A 10436-nucleotide genomic window follows, 5' to 3' on the forward strand; every position below is an offset into this window, starting at 1 on the left:
TAACCACCTCACTTCCTCTTCCCAGGCAGGTCAGGTACTGCAGCATTTGTTTGGGGAGTGGAAAACCCTAAATCAGCTCTACAGCAACGCATCTGCAAACCCACGAGAGAACAATTTGCGCCATCAGTGGTGGAGCTAACGAAGCTTCATCTGGATTCTCCGATGGCTCACAAAAAACAATCTCCCGCCCTCGCTCTCCCTGCAGCTGGGTATTAACACTGCTCTCCGGTGAGGATTTTTTCAACCAAGAGTTTGGTTGAAATGTCAACCCTTTCACTCAGCAGGGACTCTATGGCGAGCATCACTTCCTCCCCTCCGCCTGCTCACATGAAACCCGTAGGAACGTAATGCATTGGAGTTCATCCCCTTTATTTGGCTGAAATTGAGCAAGGGATTCAGAAGTTATTTTGGGGGAGCGGGGAGGGGTACAGTCACAGTCCTTACGTCAGCTTCTGCCTAACAACAATAGGCAGCTCAGCCTGCACAGTGACAGGTCTTTTTAATCCTTGCACCTCTTAAAGAGCCCTCCATCATTTTGGAGGGTTTCGCTCACCCTCACTTCTCAAAGACAAGCAGGGCTCACTAGAGTAAACCTGGCTTCCTGTAACATGACAAATTACAGCTGTTATTAGATTAACACTGCCAGGTCTGGAGCCAAGAAACACACTGATGGACAGGAACCAGCCGCTTACGAATCGAGCGGTTTTCCCTCAGCCTCCTGGAGCTACTCAAAAGGACAATCCCCGGATTCTGGCCGAGCAGTCAGCAGCCAGGATCCTGTGCTGTGAAGCATTCTTCCAACCCAGCCTGGTTTGGATTCCCTGGGATTTTGGCACTTTGGGTCTATACACCCCCCTGCACCTTCCACACCGGAGTCCCTTCAGTGCTAGATTAACATTAGTAAAATTAAACCTCCAAATTTCCCCCTTGTCAGGTAGTATCAGTGCTAAAATTTTGCAGGAAGGGGGAAAAGGCAGACAGGCGTGATGACTCACTCTGTGGCCTCAGGCAAGTGCCAAGGCAGAGCCAGGGTATCCATCTCTGCACAGCTCAGTCCTAAACCACCCTCTCAATTACTGTGCAAGAAGAGACAGACACAGACAACACGCACCTGCACTCTGTAAGTGGGGCGACAAGTGATCAACCCAGGCAGATTTGGGGCTTCCCACCTGAAGGAAGGACATGGAGCTCATAATCAGGACCTCGACAGGTCAAACAGCAGACGACCAAGTGTTCAAAAGCTGCTGCTTTCCCCAGTGCCACCTCCAGGGTCAGCTGCACTGAAGTTCCAGCCCACCCAAAGCTGTGCTCTGACTAATCCCACACTCAAGACAATCCCAAAGTCCAAGAGAAAGTCTATGTCAAAGTCAGAACCAAAGCCACATCTCCTGCCTCTCAGTCTGCTGGATGACCCAGCAGACCTCTTCTTCTCTCACGCAAATATGAACATGAGCAGGAAAACCAAGAAGCCAAAGGTTAAGGAAACATTAGCAGAGGACTTTAGGCCAGATCCACAGAAGATATTTAGAAGCTTTAACTCCTGCCAAAAACTACCAGGGCTTTTGGCACATATTTACTTTGATAGGTCTGAATTATTGGCTTGCTTATCTTAAGGAATCTTGAGGCAGCAAATGCCAGTTATCAGGAGTGAAGGTGGCTCTGCAGATAGATAGCTGTCTTCTCAAGAAATGGTAAAACTGGGAGATCTTGCACAGCCCAGTCAGGAGGAGCCCAGGCAGATGGAGCAACAAGTACTGTCGAAGTTGGCCATCTACACCTGCCACGGTTGGAAGGACAGAGTGCTGTTCATGATACTCTTTCCTTCAGTTACATAACACCCAAGCACACCCATGCTCCACAAATCATGTATTAAATAAACTAGCTTTGGCCTCAGTAGACTTGGAGCACATCTCTCATTCCCACTTCTTTCTGGAAGCTGTCCTCTCCACCATTTCTAGGATGGGCACCTCTGTACTCAAGGGAGAGACAAGCAGACAGCTGAGAAATCACAGCACTATACCAGGAATCAAACTCAGATCAGGCTGGCACAGTTCCTCAAGGTCAACACCACCAGCTTCAGAATACCAGGTTGGAAGGGACCTCAAGGATCATCTGGTCTAACCTCTCCTGGCAAAAGCACGGTCTAGACAAGATGGCCCAGCACTTACTTGATCTGTTCCCAGGTCTTGGTAGCCAAATGCAGGACCCAGAGATCCTTGTAATGATAGAACTGTTCCCCGTTGGGAGACGCAAACTCCCCGCCAAATACCCACAGCTGCCCTCCGGCTGTGGGCACCACTGCTGCCTGCCAGGAGAAGAAGGAAGAGCTGGATCAGACAAGGGTTCAGAAACCAGAGACAGGAAAACTTTATCAGTCAAACGTGCAGCTGCCTCCAAATACCAGAGAGCAGACAAGTGGCAGCGGCCGCTTGACAACAGCAGCTCTCTGGGGCTGAAGGAACGGAAATTTTAAATGCAGGTTACTCATTGTGTAGCACATCTTCCCTATAGCAAAGCAAAGTTGGCCAAGGAGGTGGGCTCTTCCCACCTCCTAGCGTGTTGAGTTCCAGTTCTACAAATTCAAGTTCCCTGGGAAGCATCTTGGGATTTATTTTAACAATTGTTCCAATCTTTCTGTTCACCAAAAGAAAACTGCACAGCTAAGGCTCAGCAACATTTCACCCATCCTTTAGTCACATGAATAGCATCCTGCAGAAGACATACTGGGGTTGATGAACTGAGCCACGGGAGACACTTCCTGCCTCCAAGACACATCTGACATCCCAGCACCAGGCTGGCAGAGTAATGCAGAGAAATGTCTTTTGAAAAAGACCATTAACAGTGCACAATTGCCCATTGCAGGTTTTGGAGATTATAAAACAATAAACAGCAAAGGAGCCAAGCTGCAGCACAAGTCCAAACCTGATGCTTCCCAAGACCTGAAAAGCATTACTGGTCCCTCTGAAAAGAAAAACAAAAACCCAAAAAACAAATCCCAGCCAAAAATCCCCAAACACAGAAGGCAATGCGCAGCATTTGGACGAGAGGAGACTGTTACTGCTTTGATTACGGCAAGTAGCAGAGAGGAGAGTATCAAAGGGGTTTTATTTTTTTTGCACAGAGCAGCACCAAAACACTGTTGCGATGCAAGCTGACAGTTAAAAGCAAGGAGAGAAGAGCAAGACTCTATTTCATTAAAATTATCTGCGTAAGGACTAAGGAAGAAGCAAGGAATTGCAAAAAGGAAACTATGTGACTCTGCAAATTTCTTCCTTGACTGGGACCTCTTGGGTTGTTTACACTATAAACAAATTCTTCCACATGTGTTTTTTCCAGGGAGCCCATCACAGATCAACACTGGGATAATGATTTCTTTCTTCAGAAGGGCTTCATTACTTGCCTGTCTTTCCCAGCAAAGAGGATTTTTACCATCAGACACATGACCATGCCCTGACATAAACCAGCCTATACATGCAACGATTAAACACATGAGAAAATATGGGGTGTGTTTGCAAGTAGGATTCGTGGGAACGTGAAGTCACCTAAACAAAGGGGATACGTGCCCAATTTTCATGGGTACCTAGTGCTTAAAAGCTTAAAGGGAAGGTACATACAACAGCCTGCTCATACTTGCATGTGACCTTTTGAAGAGCTGCCTCGAAATTCATTACATAGCCAAGCTTTTTCCTTGACCAACTGACAACACCCATCCATGTTCTCACCTCAGCTCTGCTGAACTGCTGTAACTCTAACAGAGGACCGCATGTCAGACCACAGATGACAAATAAGACTGAAAACACACACATACAAACCCAGGGATATGCTTCTGTTTACTGTTGAGCTCATGTAGAATATGCATTAAAAATAAAGTCACAAGGAAGACAACAAACCAGTCAACTAATGAGGCTGAACTGTCTCCTGTGCAACTGCAATTATCAGACAGAAACCTTACTGCCGAAGCAGGACTCGTCAGACAGATTTCTCATTTTACTTCTGTTACAATCCAGTTGCGGTCCCCGATGCACAGCCTGCCCGCTCCGTTTAGATTCAGCTGCTAGACAGCCACCTGCTGGCTACCAACACCCAAACAAGCACCTCTCAACTCCGCACCCACAAACCCACCTCCTTTTCACCCAGGGAAACGAGGGTTTGAATTGATGGTCTCCTTGTGGAATTTGGCCTCTGAAATCAAGTTTGATTTTAAGCATAAAAATCAAGTCAGAACCTTTCAATTCCAGAAAGGATACAGAGCTCAGAGCAAGACTGGCATTTAGGCATAGCATAACAAGGGTATGCGAACCTAACCAGGGTATGGGATCTTACCAGGAAGCTCTAAAGAGCTTTGGCCATGGGTAGGGAAATAACATTCGCATCCTGTACGGCAGCTTTTGAAATGTACCGGTCACCCAGCCACTTGCTGCGACAGGTAAGATAATCTATCAGACAGCTGGCGAGGGCCAAAGACCTGCAAAAAATACAAGTCTTTGGTCCAGTTTCTAATGTGCAGGTGTTCACATGAAGTAAACAAACCCAAACCATCATCACAACCAGTCAGTGACCTTAATGACACAGGCACCAGAGAGGTGGATTCTAGGGGACAGTCATGATATCCCCGAGAAAATTTAGACAACTTTGTCTATTGCATTGGCAGACAAAAGAAAAACAGCCCATCTGCCAAGGGGGGAAAAAAAAAAAAACAAAAATCACAACCCAAAGTCAGGACACACACAGTCAGTGCTAATGGTCCATCGCGTCATACAGTTGGGATACTTGGCAAAGCCCAACTGCTATCTCCTAGCAGGGATATCCTACAGTAATGGGTCTTTCACATTGCTGGAGTGGCAGGATCTGTAACGCCCGTAGACATAGGCCTGTGGGCATTAAGGAAATAATCATGCACAGCAACTCTGCCTTCATAGCACTTTGGTCAAATTCAAAATTATACCCTGACCAGCATTTCGAAAATTCAGTGCCATCCTGGGATTATGGATGGTTGAGCTGGTCCCTATATAATGCAGCAAAGAGAGTTCATCTTGAAAAGAAGAGTCTCCCCCATGAGTCCTGCTTGAGTCCTGCTGACCCAACAGATATAACCCCAAATCTCAATTCCACACTTAATTCCAGAGGCCACCCAGTGATCAGAGAGCACAAGCACCTTGGGCAGGCTTGTACAGGCCCCTTCAGCAGAAAAGGTGAAGTGACACCATTGGCAGCCCATTGCAAGGAGAATGAAGAGAAGCCAGAAACCCTCAGGGGAAAAAAAAAAACAAACAACAAAAAAATCAGCTCCCATCCATCTTTAGTGCAGCGTTAGAACAATTCCAAGGGCAGCTCTAGCAGCCAGTACTTTACCTGGTGAGCACATCGCCTTGGCGGTGGGTTGGGGATCTCTACTTTAGACCAGCTGTTCTTCCGGATGTTGTAAACATACAGTTCATTATACAGGTACGTCTGTTAGAGAGGAGGAGAAAATACACATCACCACAGCTCTCCATTGGACACGGACAGTCTGCCCAAGCACAGGCACCCCTGAGGGAGGGTTATCTGTGAGTTTGGGGGAGAAGGAGCACAGCACCAGCTTTACAAAGCAATGGCTCACCTGCCTCATCAGGCAGGGAAGGAGGAGAACCACCTCCTCCACTAGACTGGGAGTCTGCAACTTCTTCCAGAGTGATCCACTGGACTTTCCAGTTTCCCAAACCCTTGGTTAAGCCTATGATGTATGAGGACTTAAGAAGCTGGAGCTTAACACAGATGTGCAGGTGAAAGTCGCCCAAACTGCTGCTCAACTCCAGAGACAGAAGAGCTTAAGGTAGTGAAGCAAGCAGAATTAGTTTTGCACATCACTGGGTGTGCAAAACCTAGTGTTTGCACATGCCTAGGTGACCCTAAGGCAGCCAAATATCATGGGCAGGCTCGAGTTTTCAAGCTACAGTATGTACAACTTCCTAGAGTCATAAAGATTAGTTTGTCTCCAGGAGAGACTTGCAACTTGCAGAAATTCAGTAACAAGAAGAGCCCACTGCAAATATTTGCTACTGTACACATCTCCAAGGCAGGCAATGCCTTGCCAACAGCAAAACTGCAGAAATATCTTGTTTTGAAAGGCTGAAGATAGAGATTCTTCAATAGTTATCAAAAATGAAGGGCAGATATGGCTACAATTAAGTCTGGAGAAATTATGAAGCCCTGAAATATTGATGCTGAGACAATTACTCTGATTCCTTAATGGGTTCTAGCATGTCTCCTTCCTGTCAACTGTTCAGGGCATGAGACAGGATCAGGGCAGAATTAAAAGGCTATTTTGCTCTCATTCAGGGACAAATACATATTTTATGACTGCTGCCTTGAATTTCGCTTCAAATGAGACTCATGCAAATTACAGTAAAATGCAGGGAGAGGGTAGAATAAAGAAGAAAAAAATGGAAGTATACGTTACTTTTTGGCCATTGAAATATTCACCTCCAAAAAGGATCAATTCGTCTTTTTCAGGGTGAGCAGAGAGGGAGCCATTCAGCCTGCAAAAGAAAGAGGGATGGCCAAAACAGTAGATGTGTAAGAGTCTTGTAAAACTCCGAAGCTCACAGCCTTTAACACAGCTAGCAGTAGCACCTCTGCCCTCTAGCCACAAAGGTCTCTCCATCATCTGCCAAATTACTAGGCTGTGATATTCACCCCAGAGCTAAAAACTCCTCAAAGAAATTAACTTCTTAACAACTTCCAGCAAGATTAATTTGACACTGTCTGAAATCTTCGCCTATTTTAGGAGCACACGTTACACTGTCATTTAACACGCCTTTTGACGTGAGCTCTTGAATTTTAATGCTGGTGTGTCAAGAACAAAAATTAGTTTTATGAGGGCACATAACTATGGGTAGAACTGGGCTGTCTCCTATCAACTTATCTGCGTCATTATGCTGCAGTCACCACTGGTCATTGCTCATCTCCACACCGCCAAAATGTTTTGCACCATGCAGAGACAGATCCCTACCACTACCCAAGGAGGACTAACTGACCACTGTAACACCCCTGTGAGATTAACAGGGATGTACTGACCTGTCCCACTACACTGAGAGGAAAACAGATAGCACAGAGAAAGGCATTTATTTAACAAGCCACAGGAAACAGAAATACAGGACCTAGAAGTATGTGGACCCCCAGCTCCACTCGATAAAGTGTCTTGTATCTCATGACACATTCTTTTGCTTCTTACATCCTTTCAGCTTTCTAGTCCAAACCCAAAACTTCCTCTTAACTTTTAATTTTCCTCAGAGTCCTGTAATCTAACCCTGCTTTACCTCCTTTGTGTTGAATTATTAAAAAGCAGATTTTAAGGCCAAAAAAATGGTTTTGGTCCCTTTTTTAACCAGGGATTCAATGTACCAGGTATTTTATAACTCCAGATACCACCTATGCCAGATATTATGCCTTCCGCTCTCAGGAAATAACTTTACATAAATAAATTTCATTAAAAGTACCATCAGCTGCTGTGTAAGTGATAGCCAAAGTCTCATACAATCTCTTACCTGGGTGAGGGAGGTGGGCAGGATGACTCAATTACTTGGGTCTTTTTAGCATCTAAACTCTGGAATTCTGCTATCAGGGCTTCAAGATCCTCCTGAAAATAAAAAGCCAGACATGAGTTCCTTGACATGCACAGAGCCACCCACACACCACATGAAACCAGCACTGACCCTCACGATTTCCCTTTTTTTTTAAAAAAAAAAAATGTCTGCTTAGGTTCCCTTCATTCAACTACAAGAAATGGATGCTGAGTACTGCCACATACACTTCGAAGACTGGTCTCCTCTAAAATGCTAACAAGTTGCTCAGAAAAGCCCTAAAAGGATAGTTTTTTATGCAAAGTGCATTTAGTGCACACCTGCTATTCCTGCCACAGAAACACTGCACAAATCAGCAAGTAAATGCAAATAATTTAAGCCCTAACAAAGTGATGAGCAACTATATGCTACAATCCAGCCAGTCCTCTTCTTTGTCTGCAATGGAAAAATGCCTAAATGGAACTGGAAACTTTTCTATTCCCAGCTCATACTTCAGGTAGAGAGAAACCTGCACATATTTTTTTTCCCTTTCAAATTCTGCCAATTAAAAATAAAAGCTGACTTCAAAACTGCAGATACACCGAGTTGCAAGGGCAAAAGCAGGATCACAGCTATGGGGAGTTTCTGATCCACAGTCTCTCCTACAGCCCCCACTGCTCACCACCTCCCTTCAGTTAACGTTTCCGAAGGTGTGCTCAAAGCCAGGATTTCTAAAATCTGGGGATTTTGCCTCTGCAGCATGGCATCTGCTCTCCCTGCAGCCAGTGTACACATACATGGGCACCCTTCATGTCTTAAGCTTTGAATTATGCTGGTAACACCACGTTTTGACCAGCCAAAGGTAGCTGGCTAAATATAAGCATCCTCTCTAGGAGTGGAGTCAGATAAACAAACATTTTAATTTGCCTTTAAGACCAGAAAAAAAAGGATGAGGGAGATGGAAGGCAAGAAGGAACCTTAAACTGCATTGTCTTGTCTTCCTTTTACAGCTGCTGTCACATGCTGCACCCAGCTTGTCAGTGATATGGCAAAAGTCTTCCTGGCAGCGGTTTTCATTTCACCCCTTATCCTCTTTTCCCCTTTTCCCCTTTTCTGAGTGCCCACACACACAGGCGCTGACAGCTCCGCAGCCCTTAGCCACACGCTGTCCCGCAGGTGTGAGGACAAGCACTTCTTTTTCACCAGGACGGCCCTAACACTAATCCCAAAAGTTTCACGAGAGGTGTGCTGACCTCAAAACCCCTCCACATGCACATCTCGTACCTGGCTGATGAACTACAGGCCCCTAAGCCACTTCACCAAGTTACAGCTGCCTGCATTTGGATGAACTATAAACTCCTTTGCCTTCAACTTGAAACATCCCTGCCTCCAACCCACTCCTCCAACCCCCCTGTGCCTCCTCCAAGACGGTTTTCCCTTCAGGCTCCGTTTCACAAAACGCCCCGAGACCCGTGGAGGGCCCAACGCCCCAGGGGAGGCCCAGACCCCGCCAGCCGGGGCTACTGGAGCCCCCCATTCCCACCACTCACCTCCTCCTTCTTGGCTCTGCGGGACACCTTCCTCTCCATCTTCGCGGCCGTCTTCTCGGCCCCCTTCCCCTTCTTCTCCCGCTTCCCCTTCTTCCCCATGGCTGAAAGGCCGGGCTAGGCCGCGCAGGGAGCACCGCGCTCGCCCCACCCCCCTGGCCGCCCCGGGCGCACCGCGGGGCGGGCAGCGGCGTCCGCTTCGGCCCGGCGCTTCCAGGCCGCGGCCCGCCTCCTGCCCGAGCGGCCCGGCCGCGGGCGCCCTCTGTCGGCCCGGCGGACATCGGCCCGCCGCTTTCCCTCCCGGGCCAGGGCTGAGGGAGGGCTGCGGGCAGGTGCTGCCTTGGCCCGGCCCTGTGAGCCCGCCGGGCCGGGGAAAGGCCTTAACGCGGCTCCACACACCGCCTGTCACCCACCCTGCGAGTCCAGGCCCCCATTTGACACATGTGCCTATTTATTCCTGCCCTGAGGAGACCGTTGAACCCACAAAATGGCCCCCCTCCCCTCACACAAAATGGCCCCTCCCAGGGAAGCGAAGGCCTTAGGGGTCACCTGAAGGCGTGAGGCAGGCCAGGGGGAGGCTCTGTGCAGAAATACGAACGAACCACGGGCTGAATACCTCAGAGGTTGGGGGGCTGTGCAAGCGTTTTCATTTTCAACTGCAAAGTTTTGGAAATGGGGTTTATCCAGGCCAGTCTCAGAGATCTGAGGTGTTTGGGGAGCAGAAGGAAACGGTGGGCACTGTGAGGCGATGCCAGGCACCTGCTTTTTTCACTTGATGGTGGGGAAGGAGTAATGAGTTATTTGTTTTTTTACATGGTATTTCACACAGATGCTGAGCCCAGCTAAAATTTCTGGGAGAACGCCTACTTTGAACACCTAACCAGCGTGTACACTGTAAATATGAGTTCACATAAATCTTTCAGCTGTGAGTTTCCTTTCATCCCCTTGTGCTTCAAAATTGCTTTTATGATTGTTTCTCATTTCCAGGGAAGGAGTGCAATCATTATATTTTTCACTGACTACCCACAAAAACCCACATTGTCTGGAAGCAGGGTGATTTTCATCACTGTCCAACCCACCGCCTAACCCCAAACCAGTGAGGATATCCACTGAAGGTACAGCTCAATGCCTACCAAGTTAACCCAAACATCCAGTACGTGCTGTGGAATTTGCAGGACGGATCCTATGCTTTGAACGTCTGCCTACACTTGAACCTCTGATCCCGGATACACAGCCCTGAAGCACAAAGGGAAGAGCTGGGAAAATATTTTGAGGTTGCAGGCAACGTACATCCCGACCAGCATTTTGTTAGTCTGCTCGTTCTGAAAACATTGTGGTTACAACTAAA

The 10436-nt window shown here is 47.4% G+C and overlaps 1 protein-coding gene across 7 annotated transcripts in view; it reads right to left on the reverse strand.

The window, feature by feature from the left end:
* KLHDC4 (kelch domain containing 4) overlaps positions 1 to 9285 on the reverse strand; it is a 29008-nt gene extending 19723 nt beyond the window's left edge. For 3 of the 7 annotated variants that reach the window (XR_012630599.1, XM_074882003.1, XM_074882002.1), the window contains exons 1-5: positions 9092 to 9285; positions 7527 to 7618; positions 6440 to 6518; positions 5353 to 5451; positions 2169 to 2305 (exon numbers count right to left, since the gene is read on the reverse strand). Coding sequence is in view for 5 of the 7 variants with exons in the window: in XM_074882003.1 (XP_074738104.1) it covers positions 2169 to 2305; positions 5353 to 5451; positions 6440 to 6518; positions 7527 to 7618; positions 9092 to 9190 (506 nt within the window). In the remaining 2 variants the exon portion in view is untranslated. Of the gene's footprint in view, positions 1 to 2168; positions 2306 to 4323; positions 4466 to 5155; positions 5247 to 5352; positions 5452 to 5599; positions 5762 to 6439; positions 6519 to 7526; positions 7619 to 9091 lie in introns of those variants that run through there. The other 4 variants (XM_074882004.1, XM_074882006.1, XM_074882007.1 and 1 more) reach the window with 4 other exon arrangements.
* Positions 9286 to 10436: the final 1151 nt, after the last annotated feature.

Source organism: Strix uralensis, chromosome 12, assembly GCF_047716275.1.
Source record: "Strix uralensis isolate ZFMK-TIS-50842 chromosome 12, bStrUra1, whole genome shotgun sequence".
Lineage (NCBI taxonomy): Eukaryota > Metazoa > Chordata > Aves > Strigiformes > Strigidae > Strix > Strix uralensis.